Consider the following 18259-nt stretch of genomic DNA (forward strand, 5'->3'; position numbering starts at 1 on the left):
TTACTACTCTTTAATACACACATACTAACATACACAGTAACATACTTACTGTAATACACATATACTAACATACACAGTAACATACTTACTGTATACACATATACTAACATACACAGTAACATACTTACTGTAATACACATACTAACATACACGTAACTACTTACTGTAATACACTACATACTTTAATCTTAATCATACTACATACACAGTAACATACTTACTTTAATACACATATACTAACATACACAGTAACATACTTACTTTAATACACATATACTAACATACACAGAGTAACTTACTTTAATACACATATACTAACATACACAGTAACATACTTACTTTAATACACATATACTAACATACACAGTAACATACTTACTGTAATACACATATACTAACATACACAGTCAACATACTTACTGTAATACACATATACTAACATACACAGTAACATCAACTTACTGTAATACACATATACTAACATACACAGTAACATACTTACTGTAATACACATATACTAACATACACAGTAACATACTTACTTTAATACACATATACTAACATACACAGTAACATACTTACTTTAATACACATATACTAACATACACAGTAACATACTTACTTTAATACACATATACTAACATACACAGTAACATACTTACTTTAATACACATATACTAACATACACAGTAACATACTTACTCTTTAATACACATATACTAACATACACAGTAACATACTTACTTTAATACACATATACTAACATACACAGTAACATACTTACTTTAATACACATATACTAACATACACAGTAACATACTTACTGTAATACACATATACTAACATACACAGTAACATACTTACTGTAATACACATATACTAACATACACAGCAACATAGCTACTTAAGACAATACAACATACACAGTAACAGTACATACTTCTTAATACACATACTAACATACACAGTAACATACTTACTTTAATACACATATACTAACATACACAGTAACATACTTACTTATACACACATACTAACATACACAGTAACATACTTACTTTAATACACATATACTAACATACACAGTAACATACTTACTTTAATACACACATACTACATACACCGTACATACTCACACCCGCTAACATACTTACTTTAATACACATATTACTAACATACACAGTAACATACTTACTTTAATACACACATACTAACATACACCGTAACATACTCACACCCGCTAACATACTTACTTTAATACACATATACTAACATACACAGTAACATACTTACTTTAATTCACATATACTAACATACACAGTAACATACTTACTTTAATTCACACATACTAACATACACAGTAACATACTTACTGTAATACACATATACTAACATACACAGTAACATACTTACTTTAATATACACATACTAACATACACAGTAACATACTTACTTTAATACACATATACTAACATACACAGTAACATACTTACTTCTAATACACACATTAACATACACAGTAACATACTGCACACCCGCTAACATACTTACTTTAATACATATACTAACACACGCTCAGTAACATACATACACTAACATACTACACATGAATCTGCAAACCAGGTGAGTCTCAGGGACGGATGCTCAGATGGGCAGATATTTGGGGCCACGACGGGCTCTCATTCCGTGACTGGCGGACCACGGGGGCCGTCGGGTTCAGATGTCTGTGATGGCGAGGATCCCATGCAGCGCGGAGCGTGTAACCGCGGCGAGTCCCGTCCCTAATGCCAGCGTTTCCCTGCTTTCCATCCTCCAATAAAGAGCCTGATTATCACATCACAACATGTCACGATATGACGGCGGCGACGGCAGACACGTCTGTTTAATTCTCTCACAACACAAGAAATTGCATTTACTTTTCTATGAAATTCTGCAGAGTGGTTTAATGAATGCCTTTGTTTTCTCGATTTGTAATAAGCCGTAATAAATGAGGAATTAGCGGGCGCATTTATCTCCGACAGACACCTCTATTACCCCCCTCCCCGGCGCATTACCGAGCTGCCGTTACCAGCCGAGCGGGGCAGCCGCGCAACGCCAACGCTGTTCTGTGCTCTCGCATCGCGCGATCTACGAGTGTGTTCACCAAAACGCGCAGCCGCCATTTTTAAGCCGGGTTCTTCTTTTATAAAAAGGTTACTCTTATTTGAAATTGGTTTTTGGAATAAATTTCAGAACGGAAACCAGCGGCCGATTCTTTCCCATCAAACCGGATCTAAAACATTTCTAAAGACGGAACGTGAGCGGCGCGCGGGGACGAGCGATTTATTAGGGTGTTGTTATTATTGTGGGGGGGGGGTTTAGGGCGCCGTCCCCGCGTTTCTCTGCTTCCCGTAAATGCCGATTCTCTCGCTGCCGTCGCTTGCGTTTGGTTTGCCGGGTTCCTTCTCGCTGCTGACGGGCGGTGAGGAGCCCGTCGCGTTCTCACTTTCTCTCCTCTTACAAATCATGGGCCATCATTTTGTTAAACAATCCTTTTCTTGCAAAGGAGAAGTTTAAATATTTAATCGAAACATCGCTGTGTTCAGCTCCTTAACTGCACTTTATGAATAATTTGTGTCCCACTGAAAAAGGGAGCGCATCGCTCAACCTTCCGAAAGCCAAACGTCCCTCAAACCCAGAGAAAGCCACCCAAACCGACGCGCAGGAGACTGGGGCATTTTACTACCGGGAGCCCCAAAAACTACCACATCTCCCCAAAATCACATACGTGGGCAAGTGAGTCGGTGCGAGACTCCAGAAGTCCTGAAGATCCGACTGATGATCTGGGGCCATAATAACGAGACAGGGGAGCAGGGAGACACAGGAGCCGGGAGACAGGGGAGCAGGGAGACAGGGAAGCCGGGAGACAGGGGAGCAGGGAGACAGGGGAGCAGGGAGACAGGGGAGCCAAGATACGGGAGCCAGGAGACAGGGGAGCCGGGAGACAGAGGAGCCGGGAGACAGGGGAGCAGGGAGACACGGGAGCCGGGAGACAGGGGAGCAGGGAGACAGGGAAGCCGGGAGACAGGGGAGCAGGGAGACAGGGAAGCCGGGAGACAGGGGAGCAGGGAGACAGGGGAGCAGGGAGACAGGGGAGCCGGGAGACAGGGGAGCAGGGAGACAGGGGAGCCGGGAGACAGGGGAGCAGGGAGACAGGGGAGCAGGGAGACAGGGGAGCCAAGATACGGGAGCCGGGACACAGGGGAGCCGGGAGACAGGGGAGCCGAGAGACGGAGGAGCCGGGAGACAGAGGAGCCGGGAGACAGGGGATCCAAGAGACGGGAGCCGGGACACAGGGGAGCCGGGAGACAGGGGAGCCGAGAGACGGAGGAGCCGGGAGACAGGGGAGCCGAGAGACAGAGGAGCCGGGAGACAGAGGAGCCCCCTCCCCGTTAGCCATATACACTCTTAGGAATGTTCCAAGAGACAGGAGCAGGGAGACAGGGGAGCCGAGAGACAGAGGAGCCGGGAGACAGGGGAGCCGGGAGGCAGGGGAGCCGAGAGACAGAGGAGCCGGGAGACAGGGGAGCCGGGAGGCAGGGGAGCCGAGAGACAGAGGAGCCGGGAGACAGGGGAGCCGGGAGACAGGGGAGCCGGGAGACAGAGGAGCCGACAGACAGATATTATTAGTTTTCCCGTCCCAGAAGCCCCCTCCCCGTTAGCCGTATACACTCTTAGGAATGTTTAGTAAAAGTTGTGGATATTTTCCTTCCTCTCCGTATCCATTAGAAGAATAGATTGAACGCTACGAGGCCAATAATCATATTAAATGCCTATTGGTTATAAAGCTCATCAATCACACAGACCGCATCCGGCTCGCTGAGTCCCATAAAGCAGCGGCAGACCGTCCCGCGCGTCGCCCGCGTTAATAAATCACCCCAACTCTCCGGCGGAAGAGCAGACAATGAAACAAAGCACTCTGATTCCAGACCGCGCCACGTCTGCTCCACTACCTCATCTCCCGTAAACTCATTAGCTCTCGGTGGCTTTGCATGCGCGGCCCGCAGGTCTCGGCTCTTACGGAAGCGGCAACCGTGCAGACAGCCAAAAATAATCATATTTACAAAGTAAAAAGCGTTTTCTGTAAATTCATCGGAGGGCGGAGGACAGCAGGAGCAGAGAGAGCGCAGACACTCCACATATACAGGAGAGTTTGTGACCTACATGGAATTCATGCCGTGTATATAGGGGAGCCCAGCGTGGCATCCATACCCCCCCCCCCGAGGAGACACGGGAATTACCTGCGCTATATAAATAAAGGTTAATAATTATGTATTATAACGGCTTTTACATTTAGGGAGGTTGATGCCGAGTTCCCCAGACAGTCCAATTATTTAACTCCATATCTTCTGCAGCCAATCAGCTTTGGAGGCTCAGTAACGCCGTCTATAGGCGGGAGGGGGTGTGGATTTGGGGAGGGGCCGCTCTCAGCACAGCTTATTAATTCAGCACTTTCTTTAAACAAGAGGCGCATTAACCTTAATGGTTTGTGAATGAATGAGACCGAGCGGCCGCATCTGCATACAAACTGCATTAGGATGGGAGGAATTCCATCGAGAGCGGCCGGGGGGGAGAGGCATCAGATGCATAATCCCCCCCCGCCTGCCATTTATTGGGGGCCGTCGCCTGCGCTGCTTCACAGCGACCACGCAGAACATTCGGCTATTCCTCCCTGAGCCGGGTGAGGATGAGGTCAACGACCACAACATGATAATTACTCTCCAACGCTGGGATCCGGGGGGGCAAATGCAGATCATCGAGAAAGTCCCCGCGTTAAATGCAACTTTTAAGTCACCACAAACTATGAGCCGCGTCCGTGGTGTGAATATTCACAACAACGGCGTCAGCAGGCGAGGCGGTTTGAATTGGCAATAAAAGCAGTAAATGTGCAGCGCATGCGCCGCGCGGAACTCCCAAACGCTACGAACGCACAGAAAACGCTCCCGCATTTAATAATCGGGTGAAATCACGCCGTTTAATGATAAATATCATGTTTTGTCCCTTTATCCCGCATCACGTGTGCGGCTTTTACCCCGCTGGACGAAGGACTCGATCAGATACATGAAAATAACGTTCCGTTTGGAAGAGCCGGTGGTGAAAGTAAAACCTGGAGCTTCAGCCCTAAAGGATCTGCTTCCCGGTCATTCCCAACACCCGGAAACAATCATTGGGGCGAGTGCTTAATTGTCATGTGATACAAACACGATCTCTAATAGGCTGCAGCATTTCTATGCGATTATTTGCACATCTGAACATCCATATGACCATATATGTGGGGTGGGTGGAGACTATGCAGAGGTGGGCGGAGATACATTTTAACCTCTTACCTTCTGCTGGCTCTGGAGGCTTGGGGATGGCGTGATGAGTTTTTAGGGTCACACCTGGCACCTCCCTGAAGGGGCAGAAAGGTGACCCCCTGGGCCCGGGGAGATGGAGCCCCGTAGAAAGGTATTAAAGCATTTCTCCTCTTACCTAACGTGACCTCCGACTGCATAGACATGGAGAGCGCCGGGTGCTTCACTTCGCAGCTGAACAGGGCCTCGTTGTCCACCTGCGGATTTAAGGTCCAGGTGAGCATCGCTCGAACCTCTACCGTTCCATCGCTCATTGGAAGATGCATCTGGTGGAAGAAATACGCGGGGTCCGTGCTGTGCACCCAGCGGGGAAACTCCAGACTGACCACCGTTTCCGGAATGGCCTCGGTCACCGGGCTGGACACGGGTCCCGGGTCCCCCGAGCGTGCGCGGTATGGGTTTTCCGTGAAAGAGCCCAGTCCCCGCTCTGTGTCCAGCAGCAAAAGAGATTTTTGCATCTTTGTGTCGTCCAGATCTCGGCTCAGCAGGCCTTTGGTCGCCCGATTGGCCAGAAGTCCAGCTGCGGCGGCCGGGGGCTCCAGCATCGGCACGACTTCTATTAACTCCCCGTCTCTCTTAAAATAAACCTGCAAAAGGACAAAAATGGGGAGATTACTGATAACCTGAGACAATCCCACCTGACTGCAAGCACCAATCCCAACTCCATGAGCTATATGTACAGAAACACACACACATACGTACACTTACACATATACAGACACACACACACACATACATACACACATACATACACTTACACATATACAGACACACACATACATACGTACACTTATATATATACAGACACAGTGTATATATACAGACACACACACACGTACACTTACACACACATACATACGTACACTTACACATATACAGACACACACACACATACATACGTACACTTATATATACAGACACAGTGTATATATACAGACACACACATACACACACACATACGTACACTTACACACACATACATACATACACTTACACATATACAGACACACACATACATACATACGTACACTTATATATATACAGACACACACACATACATACACACATACGTACACTTACACACACATACATACATACACTTACACATATACAGACACACACATACATACATACGTACACTTATATATATACAGACACACACACATACATACACACATACGTACACTTACACACACATACATACATACACTTACACATATACAGACACACACATACATACACTTATATATATACAGACACACACACATACATACGTACACTTACACATACATACGTACGTACACTTATATATATACAGACAGTGTATATATACAGACACACACATACACTTACACACACATACATACGTACACTTACACATATACAGACACACACACACATACATACGTACACTTATATATATACAGACACACACACATACATACACACATACGTACACTTACACATATACAGACACACACACACACATACATACGTACGTACACTTATATATATACAGACACAGTGTATATATACAGACACACACACACACGTACATTTACACACACATACAGACACACATACGTACACTTACACATATACAGACACACACACATACATACGTACGTACACATATATATACAGACACAGTGTATATATACACATACACACACACACACACACACACATACGTACACTTACACACACATACATATGTACACTTACACACACATACAGACACACACATACGTACACTTACACACACATACACAGACACACACACATACATACACTTACACATATACAGGCACACACATACATACGTACGTACACTTATATATATACAGACACAGTGTATATATACAGACACACACAGACACACACATACACACACACATACGTACACTTACACACACATACACACACACACACATACATACACTTACACATATACAGACACACACATACGTCCGTACACTTATATATATAGACACAGTGTTTATATACAGACACACACATACACACACACATACATACACTTACACATATACAGACACACACATACGTCCGTACACTTATATATATAGACACAGTGTTTATATACAGACACACACACATACGTACACTTACACACATACACACATACATACGTACACTTACACACACATACAGACACACACACACATACATACGTACACTTACACACACATACAGACACATACATACGTACACTTACACACACATACAGACACACACACATACATACGTACACTTACACATACAGACACACACACACATACATACGTACACTTACACACACATACAGACACACACACACACACACGCACACTTACACACACATACAGACACACACACACACAGACACACACACACACATACAGACACACACACGCACACTCCCTGGCACTGCCGAGCACCGCACGGATAATGGGAATTGTAGCCGCGAAGCCTCAGCGTTATTATTTGGATAAAGATCCTAATATTTGATTTCATCTTAAGTTCCTTTCTTGTATTTATTCCTCCCCGGTAAAAGTTCCCGCGGGAATCAGTGGAGAGAGGCACTCCGCGGGATTTATGGGGGAAATATATCCTCTCCACCTACAGACGCTGACGGATAAATCTCCCCGTCTATGAGAAGGAACGGCAGCGATGAATATCCCTCTCCAGAGCTCTGATCTTAGTTGTATCTTTTTAAGACTCTATGAGAAATGCCCCGGGCCGCGATCGGGGAGGAAATATTACATTGGGAATGACTTAAAACGTAAAGCGCATGACCATCCCGCTACGGGGCAGCGCTCACCGATCCCGTGTCCAACGTGCCCTCTGCTGGGCCGCCACGCGAAAGGCCGCCTTGGGTGTAACTGATGCTTTACGGGGAAACGTTATGAAGCTCCTTAGAGAGGGGTATGTAGCTGACGGGACCGGTGTGAGAACATGCGCAATCTATTCACAAGACACGGCGCTGGCAGCAGACAAAACACACGACGGCGCCTTTCTTGGGGACAGCTGCAAAAAAGTGCTTTCTCTTTGATACCAAAGTACTTTGGAGGCGCAATTAGAAGGCATTAACGATGACGAGAGGGGGCTTCCTAAAACCCTGTAAAATGATGACATTTACCCCGGAGACGCCCCGGAGACGCCGCGCACGGACTGCGCAAACCGAATTGTTTCCCTTTTTAACGAATCCATCAAACGCAGAACCGTCTGGGGGTAAAACTGCTGATTTTGGGTTTTGCACAGGAATATTTAAGGATTGTTAGCGATTTACGGGGGCTCGTTTGGCGAAATAAATCGTATCGGGCATCGGTGAGAACATTAATGTGCCCTCAGCGCCGTGTCCCGACTTATCTTTGTGAATCTGGACCCCGGTTAAAGGCGCTCACCTGGGGGGCCGGCTTCCCTCCAGACACGATGCACACGAGCGTGAAGTTCTGGGCTTGGTATCGGCTGAATGGCGCCGGAGACTCGGCAGCTATGACGGCTATGGAAGTGGGAGGAGCTGCAAAGGAAAGCGAGAAAAAGATTCATTCTAATTCTCAAGGAAAACATGAAAATCATCAAAAGCACAAAATTCGATCCATACATTTATGGAAGTAATCGATCCATACATTTCTGGAAATAACGTTAGGAGGAAGCATTTCCAGGCGGATGCGTATTTTGGGGATTTAAACCTCTCTTGGTAATATCTGCATATTTTTGTTACTTTTGGCCAAACTTCCATATATATTGGATTTCATATCAAATCATTTGCGTGAATAACATTTCTTCGGTTCGTATCGCACAGAGTGGAGGGAGAGAAATCCCAAGATTGGCGGGAGGCGAATGCGGATCCAAAACATATTATCGGACTTATTGGCATTTTTATTGGCATTTAACTGTCGGCCGAGTTAAACACCCCCTTTACACACAATATTCACTATTTCCTTTAAATGATATAACAGAAACGAGACGTACAGGGAGCGAGACGGGTCCAGCGACCGAGTCCTTCCAGGAAGCGAATGAATGGCGCGCTCCTCGGTCCTGCGCTTCATACAGACACACGCGGCCCTCATTCATGCACCGCCATTACCGACACCTAACCGGCCCGCCAAATCCAACTATTATTATTAGTATTATTAATACTATTAGTATTATTATTGTTTATATGATGATTAATATTAATACTATTAATACTATTATTAGTATGATTAATATGATTATTAATACTATTATCAGCATTTTTATTTATATTATAATTATTAATACTATTAGCATTATTAATATGATTGATATGATGGTTATTAATACTATTATCACTATTATTATTATGGTGCTGATTAATTTTATTTTTATATTTCCGATGCAGATGGACAGGAAGGCGCGAGGTGCAGCCGCTCTCCTCCGTCGCCGTGAATCCGGGGAGAGGTGAAGGTTTATTATCATTAAGAGGCCAATTAAAACGCTGCGAAAAGAGAGAGACACAAATATATGAAAAGGGGTCGCCGCAGAAGGGGCTTCCGGGCGGCCGGACCCTTAATGACCCCGTCTCGCTGCTCGCCACATCAGGGAAGAAAAGCAAATTACGAGAGCGTATAAAACCTCGTCGGGCGGAGGTTTATTAGAGAGCGCGCGGCTTCACGCTTTAATTAACTCGCCTCCTTTGTGGAATATTCTTTTCCCAATAAAGTTAACCGTTTTTACTCCGGATTCCTTATTCCGGCAGATTTCTCTCGCCTTGCATCGTGACGTCTCACTTCAGGGCAAAACCTAATTATTATTATTATTTTCAGCTATTTTAACGCCGTCATCTATTAGTGGTTTAAATTCCCAGAGTATTTTTTGGATTCACATCCCATGTAAAATTCTATTAGAAAACTTAACGATAAAAAAAGAACGAATAATTTGTCGGAGAATTAATATCCAAACAGCGTAACCGTTTCCGTGCCGGGGAACCGCGAAGCGCTCAGGGGCCGGCACAGCAGATATATTATATTTTTCTTTATTTTTTTTTTTCTAATTATGTACCTGGATAAACGATGCCGATCATCCGACGCGTTTCTCCCAGAAACCCAAATGTGCAAATTAATAAAGAGTTATTCACTGGAGCCGAAAATTTCCAATGCAAATTGTTTCCTAGGGAGGCATGCGCCGCCGCTTCCCCTGCCTGCTACCGGGAGGCGTCTGGAGAGGAATGTTAAAGAAATAATTAAAGGTGCCGTTCCAGTAACTAAACACAGCTTTCCCAACAGAATTCCCGGGCCTGCGGAGGGCCCAAAGCCTTCCCCGATAGAATTCTGCAATCAGGCAATAGTTTGTGCCGGGAACACTTATTTATCATGTGATACAAAAGCAGCCTCTGATAGGTTGTTGCCATACAGAACTTAAACGTTTCTGCATTGCTTTTATGTGATGAAACTTTCAGAGCAGCTGAGACGTATACACTAGAGAGGAAAACCTACAGACACTTTGTAATGAAGGGTTACAAAAGGAGGTGAAACCAGCTCTGCCGAGCGCAACAAAGGCTCAGCCGGGGGCAACGAAGGCATTGTCGTCACCATGGCAGGATAAATAAAATACGTGGCGAAGCGAGGAGGTGTCGCGCAGGAGCGTTCAGGTAAAGGACCGGCGAGTCTGCTCAGCCCATATTGAACCGGTTAAGATTGATCACCAGAAACGTCCGTCTCGGTCAAATCAGGCTGCGGGATTCGTTTCCGGAGAAATCAGCTGATTAATCGTAGAGGAAATTGAAGAGACTCCTTGAAACTCACAAATGAAAAAAGCTGGCGGTTACTCGGCGCAGAAAGGGGCGGAAAAGCTGGGTTTCGAGGTCTGGAAGAGGTTGCCGCGTTTGGCTCGATGGTCACAGATCGGCGGCGGGTTCCGGTGCTTTTTGACTTCATTCGCAGATTTTACGTCATAACGTAGAACGCGGCTCCCTCATGTTAAATCTCGGGGTTCAGACGTTCCCAGTCGGCGGACAGACGGAGGGACAGAGGGAGGGACAGACAGAGGGACTGACAGCGTTACGCGAGGGGATTGGCCAACGATAAGCCTAAAATAAAAACACAAAACCGACCGCCTCGGAGGGCGGATTTAAACAGACGTGTTCCCGTATTTATAGTTTATATATATATTCACTCACGTAATGTCTTTTCCGTCACGGCGTACACAGATTTATAGAGATGCGTTTACTGCCAGGGAGGAAGCCTTTTCCCTCTGGTTTTAATGAAGTGGTAATGTAATAATATTCCTTCTTCAGCGTGAAACGCGGTGATCCGCACCTCCTACACCTTTGTTGTTTGTTGCGGGGGACGCGTGAGATTAGACCGCGGAAAATGTCTTATCCACCAGGCCGCGGATTCATAAAATAAACCTTCATCCCGCCAGCAGAAAGCTCTGAACGGAGTGATTCCCAATAAATGTAACGTGAGGGTTACTGGAAGATCTGGGAAAGCTGATGCCTTTACCGGGTAGACTGTAAGCTCTTGAGACTACCTCGGCCTCTTCCTCAGGATTATAGATTTGAAACCGGAATTGTTTGGGTGAAACATCGTCAATGAATCTGCAGGATCTGCATCCCAGAAAGTCGGGAGAGTTAATTGCATGACATCATACGCATAAGAGCTACAGACATGACGCGATAAAGCAAGTGGAGGCGACACCGAAACCCACCCGTAGCCTCTCACAGCCCCCTGCTTGGTGTCCAGAACCTAAAGGGGGTAGCGTGGCCCTTATACACGTGAAACGTCAAACCTTCGTGTCGGGAACATAAGTGTCGCGGTGTGATGAGACGCGGCTATCCTGATACCGTTAATGGGCTCCTGTATCAGAGGAAACGCTTCATACTATTCACACAGAAAATCAGTAATCAGCAATCAGGAACGCCGCGCATGCGTATCCAGGCCGCCGATGGCTGGGAGGCTGGCGTATCTGTAACATGATGCATGGTTTGCGGTCTGCGAGACGCATCTGTGAGGTCATTTTACCAGTAACGACCTCATCTGGCCTTTTACTCCATCATGTAGTCCTCTACTTCCTGTTGGCCGATGATGTAAACGCTGTATATGGTGCCGCTGTGCTCTGCATGACAGCAACGTCCTTCACTATTTACTCCTGCAGAGCTGATGAGGAATTCGCTGTGACCCCAAAAACCAGCTCCTTCCATCCCACATCCCAACCCCGGGGGGTGTATATATAACTATAACTTGATGTCATCTTCTGAAGGATTCGTAAATAAGTCCCAGAACGCCCTTAAAACAAACACTGAAGACACCGACGGCCTTAAACTAAGTCAACACGTAGTTACTGTTACCCCGAGTCAGCTCATCGGGGGGGGGGACTCGAAGAGTTTGGCCACCATCGGCCCACTGACGATCTTTTAGCGTCCCGGAGACGTTAAGGAGCGCTCTCCTCGTCATCGGAGGAACACAGATTGTCTAATGTGTATTCACGCTGCTATCGGCATGAATTATTTAACACGCATGTTTGAAATGATTTAAATGCGAGGCAGTCGAGCCGTGTGAAGTGTTTATTCTGCACGAGCTGGAAAAATAATCCATTGATTAATCCAGACTTAACTTGTCAATTTTCAGAGTTAATTGAATTATTTGCTGTAATAAATGTTTCTTCGGGCGATGCTTATTTAACATTCGTTAAGTAACATTTTCAACAATAATTATACAGATAATAGTTTGCGTTACAATAATCGGAACATACGCTGCGTTACATGACGGGCTTCTTATACGCATATCTTCGATCCGGGGCTCTGAAGCCTTCTGCGGTTACGGAAAACGTGGGGAGGACTACTGTAATAATCCACGAACGGCGCCAGACAAATGGCTCTAATGCCGGTCGTTATGGAAACCATGACTTGTCAGGAGGTAAAGATATTCTTAGTCACCTGTATTCAAGCAGGGATTCCAGATGTTATAGCAGGGGGGAAAAAACAAAAATCAGGATGCTCAGAAGTTATTAAATCTGAAAAGAATATGAAAGAGTCAATTCCAGGCTGGAGAATCTGCCCATTCACCCTGGGGCTGGGGCAAAAACCCAGAGAATCTGCCCCTTCACCCTGGGGTAAAAACCCAGAGAATCTGCCCATTCACCCCGAGGCTGGGATAAAAACCCAGAGAATCTGCCCATTCACCCCGAGGCTGGGATAAAAACCCAGAGAATCTGCCCATTCACCCTGGGGCTGGGATAAAAACCCAGAGAATCTGCCCATTCACCCTGGGGCTGGGGTAGAAGAGATGCGACCTGTGTGGCGGATTTGGGAAGCACTGCTTGATCGGAGTGATCGGAGTGACTCCAGTGTTTCCGGCTCTGAGACGGTCTGGGGCAGATATCTGCTGGATGGGCTTCTTCTTGTGCGTTGTTGATACATGGTGGGGCTGATGTTACATCTTTTGGGGAGATCCTGCTCCCTCCTTGCTGTAGATTTATTTGGAATGTTGGAGCATAATGAAGAGTGTTAAAGGAGGCAGCGTTTCACGGATAGCGAGTGTATGTATGCAGTTATTTATGTGCACACCCCACGCTCTTTTGTATGCTTTCCATTCACCCCCAGACCCTGAGATTGGGGTAAAACCCCTTAGAATCTGCCCATCCAGCCTGGGAATTGGGGTAAAAGCCTAGATTAATCCTGACAATTCCACAGAGAGCTTCCCGGCTGGCGTAAGGATACGGCCTTCGACTCCAGGGCGTAAGGGGAGGAACGGGCGGCGCGTGGCCTTCCACACATCACGACCCCGATACCACGAACCCGCTTCATCTCAGAGAGAAGGGGACAAAATGCCACCACGCATGGTCCTTTTGCGACCCCCCCCCCAGGGGAAGTAAAGCGAGTGCTCTGTATGGTAACACGCTTCCGATGATTGCCTCCCGTGCTCCATATCTCAGATGACAGATTCCTATAAACCACCGCCTCATAAATGCAGAACTTTTTTAAAATGAATCATTATTGTATTTTTAAGCAGCTCTCCTATATGTTTAAGGCAGGTCCGCCGGGCGCAGTTAATTCAGAACTGTCAGCTATATCGAGAAAAAATGTCAATATTAATGCGATAAAAATGTAAAAACATAGCATATGTTACCCAGAAACGTCGCGATCGGGCGTTAGGAAAGTATAATGTTTTACAAACCCATCCAAACAAACCTAAAGTGATTCACGCAGAGATATAAGGCAGGTCGCACAATGGGGGCTCGGGGCAAAGAAGGGGGTTTCTGGAGAACACTTATTAGTACAAATCCCCCAGGACTGCGAGTAAAAGCTAAGCTCAGTATTATCCCCCCCCACCACCGACGGCTTCCAGGGCCGTCTCCCCTCCCTCCCGCCGACTGCACAAAAACCTTGATTTTCATCGTCTTACTGATTTTTCCCATCAGCCGTCTAACTGACAAATTGACTTCCACTCATTAAAGACGGAGCTTTTCCATTAAAATGTCATCCCCTGGTCCAGATTCTGCAAATCTTACTGATTTGAGCACTTCACGTCGCCATCTCTGTTAGTCGTCACCAAAAGAGATAAGAATGTTCCTAAATTAGCACTCAACATAAATTATTTTATTTGTCTACAGCGTGTCTACCCCCAGCTAAATTAATGGATTTATCCACGGGCCCCAAATTATTAGAGTTCGGGGGAAGGAGGGAGGCAGCACTTGTCCTTTAATTCCCACCGGTAGCAAATTGATCTAAGAAACACCAAATACCCCCGTATGTAAATCCCACTGCTTTATAGACCGGGTATAGAGTCCTGAAAACAAACATAAAAGCTCATGGAAAACTACAAGAAAAGAGAAGCTTCTAAGTGTAGAAGTTACATTCCTGTTTAGTTCGGTAGCAACTGGGGGAAGGCATTTATCCGTTACACCCATCACTTCCTGCAGCTTCTTACAGTCCTATCCTGCTCAAAAAATGCAGCGTGCACACAGTAATTGCTTCCCCCTGCATGCCGGAAGCAGATCACCCATTATCGTGAGCTCCATCAAGCCGCCAGGTTTATGAAGACAGAAGGAAGATGCTTTAGCTTCACTTCTTACCTCCTGCAGCCACCTTTTTGTAGCATTCCCAGAGCATCCTACCCTTTTCAGATTGTATTTTTTCCCCTTCCCATCACCGGATGATCTCGGCTCCACCTGTGGATGCGATTTCCGATTTCCTGAGCTCCTTGTGCTAGTTTTCTGCACAGCGTAACCACATTAAGGTCTTTTTCTGTTCCTCACCCCGCTTTTACGACGACTGCTACTCGAACGCTCATTTTTTACCTCCACACCTGGCATTTCAATTACGCTGAAAAATGTTTTGTCCCAAGAACTTATTGAACGCCTCCAAGCAATTGAAAGCCAGTTTTCCTCGGCTAAGAAGCACCTTAGATCTGATTCTATTCACTAACAGCTCCTAGGAACGTTCTGTTTTCCATGAAACATCAGCGTGTGGGTGCGATTTACTTCATACTGTATTCAAGTGCCCCTGTTCTGGGCTCAGAAGACTTGACGTTGGGCCTGGGAACCCCGTTACGTCGGGTGCTTCATTACTTGGGTTCGTTTTCAGGTGTATCGCATGCGTGGTAAGCAGGATGGGAATTGGATTTCTGCTCGCGAGCGAACGGGTTCTGAACGCATCATTCCATTGTCGAAGCCATCGAGATGTAATGAATGGCTTTGGCTTCTGTTTCTCTTCCCTTCCGATGATGTTCTTGGCCTCGGCGGTAGAATCTCTGTTTGTTTATCACCGGAGAAGTCCTTGAAGTTCCCGCCACGCGGAGGGGAGGTCGGAACGATGTTAGTGTTTACTGAAACTACCATTTATTCTTTTGAAGATGGCCGTGAACGTCTCGGAGACCCGACTGGAAAACGGTGCCGGATAATGTTAAGACTTCACAACCCCTGGCTGCGTCACGACACAAAACCAAACGGATAATTAGAGCCGTTTTCACTAATTGAAATTTCCTAATGACCCTTAAACTCTCGCGCTGGAAGAAATTAAAAGCCATTCTAACTGGTTATTGTGGGAGGTTATTAACCCCATGGGTACTAGAAGTATTGCAATATGGCACCGGGTCCGGTAGAAGCGCAAAGGTTATCGGGATCGGTGAATGCCGGTAATTAGCACAATAACCGTATAAATAGAAGTGAAATACGACGTGTAGCATCCAAGAGCTGAAGGAGGAGGTTATTTGGAAGCGTTCCCAGGCGAGACCAACGACTGGTTAAGGTTCGAGTCTTTACAGCGGGACTAGATGGGGGCCGAATGGGGCCGATCTGCCGGCGGGTTCTACATTTTCTATGACAGATTTTCACATCTTTCCACCCATAAAATACAGCTTGTGACCTGAACAATCTCCATGGCTTTATTTCACGTGTTATATGTTGGGTTGGCGCAGACCTGGTGAAGTTCTCAGCAGCCCTCCATCCCTCCGGCACGCGTTGAGTTAATGCCGTCTTTATTTTAGAACATACTTCCTAGTGCATGAGAAGCCCCCAGCAGAGAACGATATCGCAGCCCACAGCGACGCATCCTAACATACCGAAAAAAGAATTCCTTAGCCAGATATCGGAGGGAGGGTTATAAATCTCAAATGTGAATCAGAACCACCGGGAGCCTTGAATTATTATTCGCTAGAAAAGCTGATGACCTCAGATGACCCAATATTTCTGTCTTATTTATGCGAAAAGGAAGCCGGAGCTCCAGACAAGTTTAAAATACGGCCTCGCGGCTTATATATCACAGATTGTCACATTAAACACGGACTCGGCCTCCGGTGGAAAAAACTCAATCAACGAATGCTTTGCTTTTCCAAATCAGAGCAAAATATTGAAAAGGGTCGGGGAACGGCGGTTCCTAGCATACAAAGCGTTAAAAAATGCTAATCTATAATTACATGATCTCCCATTTCTGTACAGAGGATCCCGATAAGGACGCCTCGCTGATTTGGGTAAATAACGTTGGCTTTGAAGGAGAAGTTTGTATCGTAACTTGCCGGTTGGCATCTGCCAGTCCCCAGCATGCCCCGGGATCCCGCCATTACCGCGTCCACCATCTCAACCTGGAAGGAAGTTATACAAATCCTGACTCAACCCGACGGAACTCGACAAGCCTTTCAGCAAAGTGTCAAATAATGGCAAACTGGCCAGGTTATCAGTCAGATTTTAGGGGAAGAGGAACCCACAGAGCCCCCACTGCACGAAGCCTCAACAACCTCCCCCGAAAGCATCCATCAAGTCCGTCCGGAGACATCGGGGAGAAGCGGCCGGCAGCACAAGGTAGCTTCACAGGCTAAGGTAGACGGCTTTCATGTTCTCGCGATGCAATCGTTTATTAGTAATATATGCAAATTACAAGCCACGAGTAACAATGGATGAGATATCGGGGGGGAGGAGACCTCCTCCTGTGTTTTAACAAGAGGCCTCGCCAGAACATTATTCATCGGGACAAATGAGCCTCGACACGCAGCGCCGCCACGTTACACAACGCAGGATAAAAGGAGTGATGTGACAGCGATCCTCCGCCGATCTCCGGCTCATCTAATATCTCCCGCTACGGCTGATACCCGGAACCGAACTAACCACCCGCCGGCAACGGGATCGGCAAGCCCACCAAACCCTGCGTCGACAGACAACGGTGATAATCTCACTCTGGGAAGGGCTCTCTTGCTGTAGCCAAACGGCTTGAAAACACAAAACGCACACATTTTGATTGTAATTTTTTAAAGCCATTACAAACGGTCACCGCCGCGCCGACGCAGTCCGTACAGTCAAGCGACCCGGGTTTAGCGTGCAGCGCGTCCGGGAAAAAACCTTCGTCTGTCTGTATCAGCGGGGAGAAATGCTTTCGGGCTCTGCTAGGAGATCTTTCATTACAGGCTATG

General features: G+C 46.2%; 1 protein-coding gene across 2 annotated transcripts in view; it reads right to left on the reverse strand.

The window, feature by feature from the left end:
* IGSF21 (immunoglobin superfamily member 21) overlaps nucleotides 1-18259 on the reverse strand; it is a 127733-nt gene that overhangs the window by 32980 nt on the left and 76494 nt on the right. For both annotated transcript variants that reach the window (XM_053451915.1, XM_053451916.1), the window contains exons 5-6: nucleotides 8798-8913; nucleotides 5512-5980 (exon numbers count right to left, since the gene is read on the reverse strand). In XM_053451915.1, the coding sequence (XP_053307890.1) occupies nucleotides 5512-5980; nucleotides 8798-8913 (585 nt within the window). The remainder of the gene's footprint in view (nucleotides 1-5511; nucleotides 5981-8797; nucleotides 8914-18259) is intronic.

This window comes from Spea bombifrons, chromosome 12 (genome assembly GCF_027358695.1).
Source record: "Spea bombifrons isolate aSpeBom1 chromosome 12, aSpeBom1.2.pri, whole genome shotgun sequence".
NCBI classification, from domain to species: domain Eukaryota; kingdom Metazoa; phylum Chordata; class Amphibia; order Anura; family Pelobatidae; genus Spea; species Spea bombifrons.